The sequence below is a fragment of the Magallana gigas genome, chromosome 3, assembly GCF_963853765.1.
Source record: "Magallana gigas chromosome 3, xbMagGiga1.1, whole genome shotgun sequence".
In the NCBI taxonomy this organism is placed as follows: Eukaryota; Metazoa; Mollusca; class Bivalvia; order Ostreida; family Ostreidae; genus Magallana; species Magallana gigas.
The window spans coordinates 8613016-8631994 of record NC_088855.1 but is presented as its reverse complement, the minus strand read 5'-3'; the positions used below and the strand labels follow the sequence as shown (position 1 = coordinate 8631994).

At 34.5% G+C, this 18979-nt stretch overlaps 2 protein-coding genes across 2 annotated transcripts; both read left to right on the top strand.

Annotated features, from left to right (window-relative positions):
* Positions 1 to 1962: 1962 nt before the first annotated feature.
* On the top strand, positions 1963 to 4675 carry LOC105338894 (hypothetical protein). The gene is made up of 4 exons (XM_011444191.4): positions 1963 to 2080; positions 2206 to 3067; positions 3247 to 4032; positions 4138 to 4675. The coding sequence occupies exons 2-4, from the start codon at positions 2321 to 2323 to the stop codon at positions 4369 to 4371; spliced, it is 1767 nt and encodes a 588-aa protein (XP_011442493.3). The 5' UTR covers positions 1963 to 2080; positions 2206 to 2320; the 3' UTR covers positions 4372 to 4675.
* Positions 4676 to 11028: 6353 nt separating this feature from the next.
* Positions 11029 to 13207, top strand: LOC105338901 (skeletal aspartic acid-rich protein 2). Its single transcript, XM_011444204.4, has 2 exons — positions 11029 to 11983; positions 12241 to 13207. The coding sequence occupies exons 1-2, from the start codon at positions 11333 to 11335 to the stop codon at positions 12463 to 12465; spliced, it is 876 nt and encodes a 291-aa protein (XP_011442506.2). The 5' UTR covers positions 11029 to 11332; the 3' UTR covers positions 12466 to 13207.
* Positions 13208 to 18979: the final 5772 nt, after the last annotated feature.

The window sequence follows — 18979 nt, the reverse complement described above, 5'->3', positions numbered from 1 at the left end:
TAGCCATCCTTGTTTGTATGTTTTATTCACCGACAACCTTTGGGTAAAACATTGACATGCATTTGTCTTGATATTTTTTCATAAACATACGCCATGGTCAACTCGTTCTAATCGCCGGAATTGTATTGAAGTATATAGAAATTCCTTAATTCCTCTCTTTCGTAAGCATTCGCTAATCGAGGAAATAAGTCCATGAATTGAAATGTTGGACAAAGATGTCGCTCGACCTCCTCTATGTTGCTTCGAGGGTATAGCAACCGTCTATAGTCAATCTGACATAACGTTTGGCCTAACCTTATATTCATTACCAATCTTTCACCAGAGAGTGTATTCAAAACTTTATTAAATTAGTACCTAGAAAACGAATTTAACTAGCAAATCAATATTTAAAAAATTAAAGAGACAAGCCTTGCTATATTTCAAACCTCTGTTAGAAATTCAATCTGCAAAGGCGAGAGAATGCCACATTTATTCTGAAATGGTCTTAAAGACTAATACGTAATTAAACTTTTCTTGAGCATAGACACATTTTTACACTTTGTTAAAAATGCCATTCTCTATAGTTCAATTTACCTCCGATTTCTTCTTGGTAGAAAAATGTAGGAAAATGTCTGTATATACAAGTCATGTCTTTCCCTATAATAAATCTTTTCCAATTAGTTTATTAAACTAAACTAGTATACAACCGTTCACAACAGTGTATCCATCTATTATGTTGTTGTATACATGAATAAAATACATTGTTTTTTTTTAACTTAAAAGGTATATAAGTAAGACATATTTCATTTCATAAACTTTTTTTACATAAACAATAAAGCGTATGTTTGTTGGTCAATGGAAAATGGTCTGGGAGAAATAACCAGTCGGTGTATATTGGGGGTTTCCATATAAGGGCAAAAAGAGTAGGTGTAAAGGCGATTTGTTTTCAGTACTCTATTAATCTGAATCACCCATTACGCGTATATACATTAACAGAAGGGCGTTATCCTAATCTCACGTGATGTCAGCTTAACTAATACAAGGAGGACTTTAAATAATTTTTCTTATTATGGTTTAAACATGCGTGAAAATTTGTAAACAAACGACTCCCTTTAAACTCCTTTTTGGGAGGAAGGAATCGCCTTTGTGGAATTTCAAATTAATGTTTTTTATTTATTTTTTTAATATTGACAGTTGATAAACAGAGTACATTCCAAACTCTGAGAATTTGCACGAACTCAAACTAAATGAGGAAGATATTTCTTTTATAATACAGGATGAATTCATTTAAATAACAATTACAGACGAAAAAATAACGAGGCCACAGTCCGCGTGACGTCACTCGATAGGTATTGAATTTCGTAATTGTAAGGATTGTATGCAATTTTGGATATTTGTCAAGTCAAATGATCAGCCCTGTTTCAGGACATTTATTTTTTGTTCGGAATTTCGCCATGATAGGGGTCTATTTTTATTTGTATTAGAGTTTGTTCGCATTAAATAATCTTCAAGTAACAGCTTCATTTATTGTACCATATAGATTATAATTCTATGTTTACGTGGTCAAAGATTTTCAAATGTATTTGGTGAATGATGTTAAAATATTGCAAGATACAGTAAAAATGAAAATAAAATCAACATGCCTGTTCTCCACGTCTGGGTCAAAGTGGGCACACATTTTTCTTTCTTTCTTTTTCTTTTTAAAGGAAATGTAATACGTGTATACATTGTTTACACCTTGATGAATCAATAAGGCTCTGTATGGATTTAATCAACCTTAGTTTAGAACTTTGGGTATATTTAGACATAAAACAATGATATACCTGTAATTCATTGCAGTTGACAACTAAGAACTACTGATTATATCAATATATATATAACAGTTAATGGATATAGATCTGTTCTCTAGTTCTGATGTCTATAATAGATCCTAGCAGACCGAGACAGCTTGTACATACTTCCCTTCAGTTTCCTTACATCATTTTAACGGATTTCCGATAATCATGATTCATGCCGCGCCGTGTCCTCTATCAAATTAAAAGAAGGAAAACTATTATACCAAATTCACCATCTAACTTCATGACTGTCCTACGTTCACAAGGTATATTATTTATGTAAAATCTTTAAGTAATAAAGCTACATCTAGATACTACCGTTATATTGATTTCTTGTTGTGTTCGTTTAAAGACTGAAAAGGGTTCATGTTAGTTCACAATCCTGTTTCAGTGAGCCAACCGTGACGTTCGCGTCCAGTCATTGTCATAGTCAGGAAGAGAGGGTATATAAAATAAAAGTCGACTGGAGATTTAATCAGACGATTACCAAGTACTAAGAGGTGAAGATGGATGCCTTGCAAGGCGTGGTATTATTTTTGATTCTAACAGTTTCTCTTGTGGCGACTCAGTCCACCACTAATGACCCAGTTACTTCCGATACTTCTTCACCTGTCCCTGAAATCACCTTCCCAGGAAACTTCACCGATGAAAACACAACAGAAATAACAGTAGGGGGAGTTTTTGTCCGCGTTCTTGGACAGTCCGGAAAATTTATCATGGGGCGAACCAGTAACCCCAATGAAGATCCTAACGCACTAAAAGTGGCTTTTGACGCCATAAGAGAACTGGACAAAGATGGCGCCGTCATAGGAAAGGGCAGTCGCGTTAAACACAGCTTCAATACGTTTGCCAGCCAATCGTTTATGTTTTCTAATATCACCGACGACCAGTACCAGAATCTGTCCGCCAAACGACTGGATTTTGTCGCTAACCTGACGTCTGTTGATGCCACGCTGACCGCCCAAATGTATCTATTTGAAGAGGAAGGAAACATCACGCAAGATGATGAGGTCAGTCAGGTGTCCAAGGGAACGCTCAAGTTCAACATTGTGATTGAGAACTGGTCATTCTGTGGTATGAATGGAGAAACTTGTAAACAGGGACCAAAAACGTCCGTCGGGGAATACATCGAATTCGTCATAGCAATAAAGGGTAAGAAGTCTGGAACGAAGAAGGGGGGAGGGAGAAAGAAGAGAACCAATGCTCAGGAGTACGACATGGGCGGGGATGCTTCTGTTGTCCTCTCCGGCAAGGTAGGTGTCAGACCATATTATCTTTTTTCCTACAAATATACTGGTCAAACACTTTTTTTTTCAAATTTTGTTGTTGAAGTTAAAATTATTGTTAAATACTATGGAGCAACATTTCATGTTTTGGGAATAGTGAGGGTCATAAATGCTGAAAGTAACTTCTGGTTCTATTATTTCAATAGGCTAGGTACGACAGTAGTTCAGCATACGAGAATCTGCCAGAGGGATTTCCAAAAACTGAAATGAAAGGTTCCAGCCAGCTTTTCGTGTTTCGGTTCAGGAAATTCAATTCCTCGGTGTTTTACGACCCCCAGCTGAACCTGGACGGTAACGACACGACAGGGGAGACCACCACCCAGACTCCAACAAGCCCCGAATCCACGCTGTCAGCGGCCCAGATCACCACCAAGATCCTGGGTAGATCTGGCAAGATGACAATAGGGCGTGGCAGCAATCCAGACACTGATGCCGACAAAGTTCAGGTTACGTTCGATGAAGTGAAGGAAATCGATAGCAGTGGAAATCCAGTCGGGGCTAGTGGAAAAATGAAACACAGCTTTAATACATTCGCAAGCCTTGACTTTACTTTCTCTGCTTTGGAAGATACTTCATTTGCAGGTATCACAGCCAAGAGACTGAAGTTTACTGCTAACATTGAAAGTGTTAACGCAACGCTCACAGTTCCAGTTTACATCTTTACAAATGGCGGGGTCATCTCCATAGACGGCGAAAATTCGACCGTCACGGCAGGAACTGTTAAATTTAACATACAGATAGAAGGCTGGCAGTTCTGTGGTAACTCCGGGGTCACCTGCAAGCAAGGATCTAAAGATGAAGTAGGGGATGCTATAGAATTCGTTATTACCATAAAAGGCAAGGGAACTCAACAACAAAAAACGACCGGCAAGAGGACAGACGGCGAGGAGTTTGAGTTGGGGGGAGGCAGCTCTGTTCTCCTCTCGCGAAAGGTATTGACAATTTACCAAACACGCATATTTTGCTTAAAAATCTATAACTGAATTTTAGCAACCCTATTTACTTATTTACAAAACATTCTTTTTACTTTTTTCCAGATTAGCTTAGATGGTGGAAACTACACAGATATGACCACAGGATATCCTAAACTGGAAACCAAGGGTGGGAAGCAGTCGTTTGTATTCCGATTCCCGAAATTTACTTCATCCGTTCTCTACGATCCCCAAATTGTGTTGGCAAGTCCCGACGCCAGCGGTTCCAATGTCGTCACTTCCTCTCTCAGCATTTTGATCACGTGTCTAATGGTCCTAGTCTCAAGGCTTCTTCATTAGAATGAAAAAAAAAATCATCGGCAGCATAATAACCACTGGTCGAATCTCAAGTCAGCTTAATGCAATGTGGTCTGTATGCACACAGCGTAACTGTGTATTGAAAGTGTACATTTAGCATAATGTCTTCATTTATCATCCATTATCTATCTGTGTGAAAGAGTATAAGTAATTTACGGGTGCTGGCATCCAATCTAAGGAGGATGTGTACGTGCGAAGGACATGCCTTTCATTTTTCTAATGTTTGTTTATATTTGTTATACTTATATTAATATATTACATTAATAAAATGTTTAATATCATTAAACCCATCTTGCTGTTTTTTTTGGTAATACATGAACCCCTTTTTCAAAAAAAAAAAAAATAATAATGATAAACTCCCATCTAGATGTATACTAGTATACTTTATGATAAAAACACATTCTTTTCTCAATTGAGAACATTAGAAACAAATATCCAACCAGTTTTTTGAAATACAGATAACATTCTAGTAGAAATGAATCTATTACAAATATTCGGACCACACAGGAGATGATGGGATAGTGTATCCCGAATCCTTATACCGGTGTTCTCAGCCACTGGACAAATTCTGCGGTTACGATATGAAAAATAACTTCACCTGAAATTTGTTGGAAGGTAGGATGGGGTGTTGAAATACGTTACAGTATAAATTGAGTATCACATGCCTAACTATGAATGACGATTCATTGGCCGTACTTGTTTTACATACACATATAGGGATAAGTAAGCGTTTCATGTTGATTTTTTTTATCTCGCGGTCCAATTCACAAGATGAAAGATTTTTTTATTAGTTGTACTTAACTAAATGTTTTAAGTTAAATGTATTTCTTCAGAGATAAAAATCACCCACCGATTCTTGCCTGTTTTAAACCTGTGAAACCGATAGGATCATTGGAGAAACATTAAATTTTTTCATTTACATTAACCGATGATGAAGATAATAACATTTTTGGCAACGCCCCAGCCCAAATACCCGTATAAAACAACAAAGTATTTTTTAACTATCATGTGATTATGATGCGAGTTCCTCATTGCTATCAATAAAAGAATATTCACAGGTAAATCCACCATAGGACGACTTTTAAAATATTAAAAGGAATAATTTCCTCGCCCATTATGACTGTGGGTGTGAAAGGGATTCTTATGAATAAAGGAAGACCATGTGAAATTTAATTTTTATACATGGATAGAAATCGTGGTGTTTGAACAATAACATGCGTCAATACAGTTTGGGGGACACTGAGTCATGCACAACGACCCGCATCCTTGACTGACTGGTAATTCAATAGGGTATAAAAGCTTTGTACCATAGCTTGGCGAGTTTTCTATTGTTAAAAGTGTGGGTTATCTGTGCATACCCCACACTTTTTTAAAACTCCGCCCACTATCTCGAGTAAAAACAACATCAACAAAGTTGTTTTAGCGCGTCCATAATATTCCACAGTAAGAGTTTCCTCCAGATCAAAATTGCCAAACCTCAACACGGATAAATGACTCGACTAATTGAGTTCGTCGAATAAATCTCATTTTTAGCTCGAGACAAAACAATATCGGCAATGGCTTTGTCAGAAAGACTCTATTTTAGTATTCCTCTCCATGTGTGCGGACAAGTAGAGAAACGTGTGTTAAATGAAATAGGGGTATCCTGTTGAAAGGTTTTATAGAAAGTCAATCACGTGATAAGAAAGCGTTTGAATAGAAAACTTGTTTTGTAGACAGAGTGAATAGCTATAGCCAATCGAATTTGACATTAACCATTCACGGTTTCGCGACATGCATTTCTCAAATAATTTTTTTTTTTTGCTTAAATTGATTGATTTTGTTCAAAATATATATGTACATGTTTTTTCAGCCACTTTTAAAAAACATAATTTGATACAGAGTATCAAATAAGATTTAAAAAAAAAATAATTACCTTCATCAATTTAGATTTAATTTCAATTGCTTAAACAGAAGCATTGCACAATTTAGTGTTCGTACATATGAAATTGTGTTAATTAATACGTTTAATTCTTTGAAGCAAATATCGATAATATAAGTCGGAAAATGAATGAATATGAAATAAAAACAAAACAACGAGAAGTCGATCTATTCATTAGGGCTTTGATTTAAAAAAAAGAAAAATAATTAATCTTTGTCGGGGATAGAAAGACATTTGGGAAATTCAACACTATGAGGGCACTGTCCAGATCGCTACGTTTGAGGTCAAGTGAGCAATGAAACCAATAAAACTACATGTATCCTCTCTGCTGCCAGACTTTCTCTCGATATGAAATCCAAATGAAAACACTAATAAATCTGATTTGAGCGATGAAATTGTCAGTTCTTAGATTATTTACTGATTAAGAAAAGGCATGCAGCAGCTTTTGAACTTTCTGAATCAGGTTTTCAGAGAGACGATGGAATGATAGTATATATGTCTGTCAATCATGACTGTATATATCTTGCCGTTCCCCCATCCGGGTATGTTTAAGCTTGTTCTAATTGGTGAATAATACACACACGGGTATTTATTTCAAGATAACAGATGAAACTTACAGACAACATTAGAAAAATTTATAATGAAATCAGTCCTAATTGCTTTGCAACATTATTTGTAATGCAATGTAAATATAAGTGATAATGTGAAAAATGTATAGTTGACTTCTCAGTCATGAAAATGGTTTTAAGCAGTCTGACTGGAGTGCTCTCTCTCTCTCTCTCTCTCTCTCTCTCTCTCTCTCTCTCTCTCTCTCTCTCTCTCTCATTTAAACGAGCATGAATCATCTATACGTGTCCATAATATTCCACGAAAAATAGCAAGTGCATTTTTTTTATGTATTTAGAATTTTGCCTTAAATCCATCCTCTTTTGACTTCACTTTATTAAATTTCCTGTTACATATAAAGCCCTTCTCAAAGTGTTTTTGCTAAAAAAAAAATTAAAATAGAATTACACAAGGTTCTAATTATCAAGTGCATCATTGTTGATGTAATCAGTTCACAAGGTACACACACCAAAACTCAGCAAAAATACAACTGACAAAATATCAGCATCTGAATAATAAAATCCATCATCAACAGCAAAGCCAGTTACAACTACAACGATAACATTACCATGGGTCAGGATGGAAGCGAATGCGAAATTGTCCAGGGGGTTCTACAATGTCGATGTCATCTAGAGCTTTTACCAGGAATAAGCATGTTTTAAAACATAATAAAACATTGCCCTAAAGTTGCAAGGTATCGAGTTGTTAACAGACTGCAGTCTACAATATCGACCTTGAACTTAAAACTTGATTGAATGTCAAGAAGTAATACATTGCGCATGATTAAAAAGTGAGTGTTAAAGGGTCATCTTGAGCTAAAGCATTAACACAACAAAGATACATGTAGTAATGACTTTGACCTTCATAATTATTCATGGACAGTGTCGGTTAAACGTGCTAGGGAAATGAATGACAGGACAAAGATAAGGATATGTTGACGGTTCAATAACCTTTCAGTCATAACCACGTGACATCGAACTATCACATGGCTTTGACAGAAATTACTGAGTATACAATACGATCATCATCCTGTGACAAAGCCCTTGGCACACATACAAGTACGCATTACAAGGGGACAGGCTTGAGAAGCCGCTGGTTCCTGTTGATCACGGATAGCTTCCTCCTATAAATGGGTTCACTATTCTGTTGTTTTTTTGGCTCATTTCCTTGGTTGCTATGGCCATTTTTAAACCATATATATGGCACGCCAAATTCACAAAAATGAGCTAAACATAGTTTCACAGTCGATAAACTAGGTTTATCAGATGTTAACTGTAGTTTACGGATCCTAAACTATAGTTAACGATTCGTTAATCTGTGAAACTATATTTCACGAATGTAAACTATAGTTTACGAATGATAATCATATATTATCTATCTTTTTTGGATCGAAAACTATAGTTAACGACGTTAATCTATATTTCACGCCTGTAAACTATAGTAAACGCGATTATCTATGTTTCACATCTGTTAACTATAGTTAACGCTGAAAACTATCATTTGCGATTGTTAAACATAGTTTATCTGATAAATATAGTTTCACCATTGTGAAACTATGATTAACAACTCTAAACTATAAGTCACGAATGCAAATTGTAACTGATAAATATAGTTTCACAATCGTGAAACTATATTTATCATCTCTAAACTATAGTTTACGAATGTAACCCTAAACCATTAAACCCTATTTATCAGATAAACTATGTTTAACAACCGCAAATGATTGTTTTCAGTGTTAACTATAGATTACAGCAGGCACGTTTTTGAAAGTGGGGGGGGGGGGGGCAGACTCATCCAAAAACTCTTGACATGATTTAAAGTTTCCCAAATTCTTCAAAATCCTAATCCGTGGGGGGGGGGGGGGGGGGGGGGGGGATAGTATATAACTCCCAAAAAATTGGGGGGGGGGCAACTCCATGTTAATTCAATTCTTTATATGTGAAATTTAAAAAATTGGTTGTGCGAGAAAAAGTAGGGGGCCAGGCCTGATGCTACGAACCTGTACAGATGTGAAACATAAATTATCGCGTTAACTATAGTTTACAGATGTGAAATATAGATTAACGTCGGTAACTATAGTTTGCTCATTTTTGTGAATTTGGCGTGCCATACATATATATTTCATCTAGATGAGGAATATTTGTATTTAAACAAATTCAGATATTTAATGAAAAATGTTTGGGACTCATTTTAAAAGGGCTTTGTTGTCATGGCCATTTTTAAACCATGTATACCGGTATCTCCTTTAGATGAAGAGCTCTCTATAAACTATATCAAATAATTCGGATTTTCAATGTAAGATGTTTGGATTTTTTCAATACTAATAGAATTTAAAGGCAAGTCTGCATGATTGATAATTTGTTGACCATCCAGAAAGTTCCCTGAAGTCGTTGAGTAGAAACTGAAGATTCGCCATATCTGTTGCAAAGAAAATTGAGGTATTTATTAATTACATGTAGTTATTATTTATTACATGTAGTTATTGATTGGTATACATGTAAATGCCATACTAACGTCATGTCTATACTCTTGGCAAACGGTTCGCACTGTAGATGAATCTGTGTTAGATTTGTGGGAGGGGGGGGGGGGGTGTAGAAGCATGCAAACAGTAAATATGGGGTCGTTAGGGTAACGTTCGATCAAATCATGTAATTAAGGAGTAAAAGCTGGTTGTTTTTCATCAAATATCGCCCGGAGGACCCTTCCATTGACAATGGGAAAGTAATCGGATTAATGACTCTATAAGAGGATATCAAACTCTTCCTACGTATCCTCCTATTTTCATTTTAAGTTCTCGTGCTAGCATTCGTTTTTAGCTCACCTGAGCTGGAGACTTCTTTATCCGTTGACTGTTGAGGTCGTTATTGTCGTTGTCCTCTACGGTAACTTTTCACCTCTTCATCTTCTCAGGAACTACTTCATAAGCATAATTTGGTTAGGACGTTTAAATTTGTTTGATTTATGAGTCATGACTGGAAATGATTATTAAAACTGAAAATAGAAAGGGTATTCTGCAAAACTTTACAAAGAGACTTGTTTATAAAGCTTGCAAGTTGCATGGATTTAACTTTTTTTCAAATCATGACGCATGCATGCGCTTTATTTGATAAGTTAAACACATAAATAGTATAAAAGGAAATGTTGCGATCAATTTGTCGGTAATGAATATGTTTTATAATCACTTGATTTTTAAAGTGTGTTAAAAGATAATTTAAATGTAAATACTTAAGGAGATACCATTTCAATAATGTTGCTGAAAATCAATATTTTGTGACAATTCAGAGAGAAAAAAAAGTAACATCTGCCACTAATTAATTGCTAACTGAATTACAGAAGTAAAAAAAACTAATCTTTTTTGAGATATTTAAACGCATTTTTGCATATACATTTGCTCGACAGTTTTGTAGAAATGTAACACTAACTCTGCCCCCATATCCTCTGTGTGCATCTTTCAAAAAAAAATATTTATCATTAATCTAAGCCTTATATATAGATTAGAACGCAAGATTTAAAAATGCTAAATAAAGAATCCACCACTGCATTTGCACCTGTCTTATTCACCTGTCGTATAACCATACTGCTCATCCAACTATGAAAATACCGGTATTTGAGAGTTGAACTGTAAAAATCTGCATTTTTTAACAAAACGACACTTTTAGGTGTTTAATAACGATACCAACATTCTCTATTCACCCAACAATGACAATATTTGACAGATATAATTTAAATTTCTTACAAATCTTAAAAATTTACAAAACGATACCGTGAGATATTTAACATGTAAGAGGCCATTTAGTTATGCTATAAGACGACATACTAAACCCCACGCTTTCCAAGACCTTAGGTCATCTTTACGCATTGGGAAAGCGCATTCTGACCATGTAACAATAGACGAGAGATCAAAAGTGATGACTAGGCTCCGACCATAAATCATGAGACATAACGAGGATCGAGCGATACAGCGAGCCACCTGACCGGGCCGTTGCGACTAAATACATACAAAATAATATTCTCACACCTTTTTATGACCAAAGAGACACTGGTATACAAATAAACATAACAGGCGAATTGACATGCTTTCCCAAGGCTCTATGTGTATCATTGCATACACCAGTGGACACCATATAACTACAACAAGGAAAGATGTCGATCGATTTATAGGATGCTTAGGAATGTGAAGGGCGTGTGTAGACTGTACCTGCAATCTACGCCTTATTATTTTGTTTATGGCGGATGCGCGGAGAAGAGTTTCAAGAGTTTATAAGCAAAGTTTATTGTTCTCTAAATTGAAGGGGCGTATATTCGTCCAGTAAACTCGAATTTATAGCAGGCGCATGACAAATACGTTTCCTGTGGAAAGGAAAACATTATTTCAGTTAATACAAAACGTAAGAAGCTTTGGATACATCATTGATCATGCTCCGAGTCTGTGTCGTCATTTTTTGGGCAGTGGGCTGTTTACACCTCAGTCAGGCTGACGAGGAGGTGACAGCCGAAGGAGTATCCGTCAAGATCCAGGGACAGTCCGGGGGGATGACCATTGGAAGAACCGAGAATCCGGATCAAGACAAAAACGCGGTAAAAATTAAGTTTGACGCCATCCAGGAGAGGGATAGCAGTGGCAACACTGTCGGGACAAGCGGCAGTGACAAACACAGCTTTAACAACTTTGCTCAGTTGTCATTTGAAATTTCAAGTCTACAAGACACGATGTATGAAAATTTAACGGCAAAGCGGATTAATTTCACTGCGTCTATTGCAAGTGTATCCGCCACTTTGAGAGTGCAGACTTACATTTTTACCGAGGCTGGAAACATTACAGTTGACGGGGAAATAACTAAGGTTGAGAAGGGAACCGTTAAATTTAACATCATTCTGGATGGCTGGACATTTTGCACAGCGAGTACTTGCAACAAAGGTGGCTCAGGGGAAGTCGGTGCCTTTGTAGACCTCACAATCTCAATCAAAGGGAAGGGAACGCCGAGCCGCAAAACCGGGAACAATAAACGCACGGACGGGGAGGAGTACGACCTTGGAGGGGAGGCGTCTGTAGCTCTGTCCAAAAAGGTCAGTGTCCAACAGAGAGAGAGAGAGAGAGAGAGAGAGAGAGAGAGAGAGAGAGAGAGAGAGAGAGAGAGAGGGGGGGGGGCGGGAGGGAGAGAGAGAGAGAAAAAAAACCTATGGGGAATGTTAAGATATTTATGATATGGAAAAGAGTTCCGGAGTATAAGTGTTACATGTATTCCGTTTTAGCTAATTTTCAGTAAACAGGAAAAAGGGCTTGAATACTTTTACAAACAATATGTGTTTGTGTTTGATTTTAGATTACAAAAGACAACGCCACACCCGAAGATATGCCAGGCAATTACCCCGCCTTCGAAACACAGGGTAACAAACAACTCTTTGTGTTCCGGTTTCCCAAGTTCGACAACAGGGTGGTTTACGATCCGACGGTGTACGCAGGGAGCGCTGATGCAACCAGTGGTGCCGCCACCATTTACTCTGGATTCTCTCTGCTTCTTTTAGTGTTCGTAGGAATTTGTTTTTAACATGTAAAACATTTTCGATAGGATGTTCACGTGCGTGTTCACGTTTATAATTACTTATTTTGCATTTAAATGTAGTGTTTGCCAGAATTTCCTTTCGTATGTAGCGTAGTAAACAAACTTCCACCCCCTTAGTTTTGTTAGACCAGGGAGCGGGGTGACAGTGAAGCAAACCACACTACTCATGGCGGTGTTAACATTAGTCTGATTTCGATGTAAACTATCTGTTGTCTGTGTTTCAAGCTACCGACTGTAGATAAGACCCTTGTGACCCACATGTTTTTCTAGTTAAGTTTTTCCAAACCATGTTCATATCTTGTTTGAGTGCAGGTAATACAAAAAAACCTCTAGAGAAAGGAAAGGTTATTCTCAAAGAAAGAAGTCCCTATTTGTACATTGATATGAACTGGTGCGTAGGCTTGGAATTGTTATTGCTAGTAATGGGCTTAATAATCGAATCTGAACATCTGTCGCTTGGACTCTTTATTGCATTTTTATTTCATAGGATTAAGCGCATACATAAATGTATATTTATATACAAGTATATTAGCTTCTTTTTTTGCAATCCAATCAATAAATCAACACTACTTTAACAAAACCCATCGCGAGGATCCCGCAATTACCGGGAAAATGAATCGTGGAATGGACCTGAAGCCGTAAAACAGGTGCGATTACATGATGTGCTACATAATTGTACAACAAAGGAGGATACTCGATAAATACCCAATAAATATAATACCATGTATGTGGTCTACCTATTATTTATTGAGTGTACTTTAAATGTATATAATTTAAATGAATACTTCTTAAAAGTTCCTTTTTCCATGCACATTTTTTCACAACAGCAATGTTGTTTGTTGTAAAATTGTCTTTCTAACTTTAACTTTAAATATTACGTTAGTTTTTTGGGGGTTTTTTCTACGAAAAAATTATCGCTTCATTTTATCATTACTCACCTGCCATCTTAACGACAGCATGGTTGCTATGCATCTTTACTATGGGGACGGTTGGATTGGTTCTTATAATAGGGCACCTGCATGTTTGTTAGTGGCAGTGTATAATTATGCAGTTTTTCTCAAAGTTTCATGGGGGAAAGATGAAACGACAACAGATAGCATGACGGGATAGTGGTTTTTTTTAAAATATTTTAGGAAAATGAATGATTGCATGATATCGAAGATTGGTTCTTTTTCAATGTTGTGAATTATGTATGTTTCATTTCCATCGGGGCTAATAATTGCTAAAAAAAACAACAAACCCGACAGGAGTCGTTGCCATGGAAATACATAGATTTGTAACATCTATAAACCTTCCATATGCATGTGTAGATTTTATTGTATTTCTCTGTTTGATATTGTATTCCTTTTTTAACCTATATAGTCTTAAGTTTTTTTAAAAATAAAAATAAAAGAAGTTGCATTAATTTAATATTATTGCTAATTTAATACTATGAGCAATTGGTACATTTATAAAACCTTTGAAAATATCTTTTTAAGGAATGGACTGTACTGTTCCTCATGGCAAAATATGGATGAAGACCTAGCATATGTATATATTATCATTGGCATATATATAATAACATGTGTAAAAATCATAAGGATAATATTGTTACGCAATCAAATCATTACAGAATTTACATCGTAGGCAACATTGAATCTATTTGAGTTTGGAACAGGAAATGGAAAAAAAAATTAAAAAGAGCTATGTTTAAAAAATTACAAGTATTGACAAGTATCACAGAATGTTCGATTGCGTGCATGCGATATCTGCGCTCGTTTCCACACTGTATGCACATTTTACAAAAATGCATCCGCATGCGCTTGTATTTTTGTTCGTGGGAAAAGCTGACTTTCCTTCATAATGATCTATTTTCATTCATGTAAAAAATTGTCATGAAGGTTTTCTGTGACAATTCATTGTAATGCCATTAATATTATACACAATATGCATTCAGCTAAAAAAAGCTATTCGTGAATGGACAAAAAAAACCATAATACAAAATACCATACGGTATCAAAATTAATATTTTACCAAATATATTATAAGTACAACACATGTAGAAATCATATAACAAAGACACTCCAAAAAGAGTACTAGTAGTTGAATAAGCACACATTCAAACATGGATCGAAATCATCAACAAGAGATCCATGGGCATTTATAATGTATGATGTCATATTTCTTCCACTACTTGTCAGATATTTTTTATATATGTCGTTTCTTCATATGCCTTAGTGGCATATCAGATAATTATGTCAATTTGGCAGATCTTTATGTTGACTTGTCAAAAATGATCATCAAGACTAGGAAATCAATATTTTGTTATTTAAAAGTGATATTGCCACCTACTGACATCTCCATGACATAAAGATCTGACACATCGACATAAAAATCTGACATGTCAACATAAAGACCATCTTCGCTAGCCAAGAGTTTTTGGTCCACTCTGTTCTCTACGGAAACGTTTAACCGCCTCTCATTGTTGCGTTAGAACGCGATATATTCACATAAATATATTGTCATTTATGATTTTTTAAAGGTTTAGCCATTTATTTATGACAACAAAATTTATTTAGTGACACCATTTCGACATGTTTTTGACGTCTTAAGCACTTTAATCTGTTAAAGTCGAATTCCGCAATGTCGAGCTAAAACAATGTGTATAAACTATACCGCCAAAATTAAATGTCGCATAATTTATTGCAACATAATTGTGTTTGGCGAATTCACCTTGGCGACTTATCTAAGTTAGAGAGGAATTTTCACTAAAATTTGAACGACTAGAATAATTAGTTTATCGATAGAATGCCATGATATGGTGAAGGGATGGTAAACTCCCTAGATGCTTTAGAGTTTAAGCTCTAGTTAAGACCATATATACAGACTGAATTTGACTTATTTTAGTTTAAGAAAAACATTTTTTATATCAGGTACTATTCATTTCATATTTCAAAAACTGCATTCTTTGGGATTTGTTATACCCTTTTTCGTTTCCATCAAATACTCTCAGCTATTAAGGTTCCCAACTTAAAGGTTTAGTCTTTCTTTTTTTTACTTTTAAATTGAACTTTTAAGAAGTATGTAGAGCATTCGGAAATGCATATTTTTCTCAATAATTTTATATTTAATCTTTCAAAAGCACTTCGAATTATGTAGAAACATCATTAATTGGGTATATATATAATTCTTCATGTATACATTTATACATGAATAATTTGAAACCTAATTAAAATCTACAAAAAGTTTCTTCGTTTTGTATTACAAATTTAGTTTAACTAAAATCATGTATTGATTAAAGTATTTACTGAAATAATAAAAAAAAACCTGTTTAAATCTTTGTTGTATCATATTTGTTTTATCTTTGCACTCGTTTATTTACACTTTAAAGCTGTTGCTTTTTAATTACTAAAGAATGTGCCACGCCCCTGTTTCTCACGCTTATAGAGCTTTGCAGTTAGCTATTACGTTTACTGCTTTACATTTTTGTGTTTATAATTGACATTAATTCGACATACTTAAGTTGACATTCCTTGTAAACAGACAAGAAGTCATCAAAACATGGACGCGAAAGCTCCACAAATTATACAATTTCAACATAATAAATTTTTAACATAAAAGATAGCGAGAAAATTTCCACGCATTTATATAAATGCGACAAAATTAAAACGCAAAATAATATTTTGACTTAATCAAAGTCAACAAAGCTTGAAATGAGCGGTTAAATCATCCAAAATATTTCGATTTGTATGTTTTTTCTTTGTATAAGTCGACATAATTTTGACAATATATACATTTTATAGGAAGATGACACTAATTTTTATTTGCCGTTTAGAGCTTAAAAACAACATCAAGAGGCGGTTATAGGTTTCCGTAGTTCTCCTTGTGAGGAGAGTGCGGATCAGAAACCCTTGACTTGGGAAGATGCATAAAGACCTGACACGTAGACATATGGATCTGACAAGTCAACAGAAATATCTGACAAGTCGACATAAACATCTGACACGTTGACATAAAGATCTGACACATTGACTTACCCATTTAAAACTATCATTATTACTTTTTCAGCATAATTATATTTGACAAGTGTAATTTTTAAGTATTCAACTTACAAGTTTTTTATTGAGTGTACATTTACCCTTATGTTTGCATAAGAAATCTGCGTCGTTCAATTCCCTGTTATTACACCCAGCGTATTCATACGCCATGAGCACAAATATAGAGTCATCACGCGTTTATTGTATGATTAAATGATATGTTCAAACTTAAATAACAAATTCGATGCGTGCTTATGAAAAATAATCATTTAATCATATCTACTTGTTAATATAAAAGATTTTCTTAACAAAGTTTCTAGCACTTTATTTTTAGTCGCGGAAGCAAACTAAACATGATAAGGTATCCCTCTTATCAATGTTCTTGTATCAAGAATTTCTTGAGAAGTATATCATTGAAATATGTAGACAAAACATACTTGAAAAATACAAAGATAATGGGGGTTCAGTGTTCATCCCTCTGAGTTATGGGCAATTTAATTGGACCTTTTTGCACCTAAATGCGATTTCAGCCTGATTAGAATTTGTTGTCAGCAGTTTTGATCACGCAAAGTTTTCCATTGAAATATCGTTTAATTATGCACTATGGTCACACTGAATAGAGGGATTACAAAAAAAATTTGTACGAAGATGCATCAATTTTTGTAGGACCATTTTGCACTTAAAATCGACAATTTTTATTATAGTTACAATTTGATTTGAAATAAAAATATTTTGAATATCAAGAATTTTATAAGATTCATCCAGTTTGTCTAGATATGTATTCAGTATCATTTTGACATAATTAAACATGGGGGTCAGTGATGTCAAATTTTAGATATATGGCTTCAAAGGTAAAATTACGCAAAATATGGCTGTAAAAAATTTTCTATATATTTTGCAAGAATTTATGCTAAGCGTCGATCATTTTCTCAAAGTGTAGTCTTATACAAGTCACACAGGACCTACAACTGTATAGAACATGTTACAAGCCTATCAAATGTTAAAAATATGAATGATGAATAAAGTATAATAAAAAGAAAAGTGTATTGAAAATTCATAAAATTGCTTGTTTCTGTCATTTTCGTCTAAAAAAAAACCTTCCGCACGAGAAAATAGTTCTCCCAAAAACTGTTTGTTTCTGTAATTCAAATGGATTTTTTTTATGAATGTTATATAATTTTAAAATGATGATCTTTCTGTGAGGATTAAATTGATAAAATCCTATTTATTTAAAATATAATGAACATCTGCACAATGAAATCAAAACGTGAGGAGTGAGATATCTCAATACGCGTACGGTTGTTCCGTGTATGTTTCAGATCCCTGACTTAGAGCGTATATAACGACCTTAAAGCGACGATAAACAAATACTTCATACAAATTAACATTAATATGATTATAAATGTATGCATTTAATGCCTAAAACAAGCATATGTCAAGGGCATGTACGTCTTTTTTGTTTCAAATGTTTAGACACCTGAATAAGTAACACGAAATGAAGATCTGACATGACAGTAAAATTTTCTTACAAGTCGATATAACTATCTAACAAATGATGGCGATTTATGCAACAATAAAGCTGAGACAGTCTGACAAATATGCCCCGCAAACAGACAAGAACATTGAATTAAACAATCAAACTAGTTAGAGTTATTGTGGAGGATGAGGACGTTACAGCGAATTATTTGTTAATGGAATTGTTTTCTTTTTTAAAACACATCAACATTAAGAAGTCTTCTAAAACTTATATTATTTTCGTGGTCACTGTCTTGCCTTGCAAGAGAAATATTTTTTTAGGAATTATCCCCATTTTCTTGCATGAATTTTTTTTTACGATTTCAGCCAATATGATGAGATATAAATAAATTATTTGATGGAATTTATTTTTAAATTTATTAAGTAATTCTAAGAACAGAAATAAATAAAAAAAATAATTGTCTTCTTTTTTTTACATAGACATATCATAATTTTATAAAAGTATTGATAAGATCAACAGTTACATTGTAAACTTTTGAAGTTTTCGATTCTAAAAAACAGAATGTGATAGCACATACAAAATACTAAATGAATTTTTCTTAAAACTTTCATAATATGAACGTCAGCATGTGTTTTATAAGATATACAAATTTCATGTCAACTATTTTAGCATCCCGTGGAAATACTACAATAGCAATTATCCCTACTCCTATTTTACGGTATGACTTTTTGTGACAATTTCTGTTTTGAAACATCAAAATGTAATACGTTCATTGGATTTATTTTTTAACATAAACATACATATAATTAGAATATATCTATGATTATATTAACCACTTATGATTTTGAACAATTACATTTCTAAATTCAAAATGTTAAATTTTTCACAACTGATGTACTTTTAACTTTTAACTGAAATTTTACAGTAAACAAATGATCAAATAATGCCCCCCCCCCCCCCCCCAAAAAAAAAACCTTGCATATTTTTGGTTTTGGAGACCAAATAT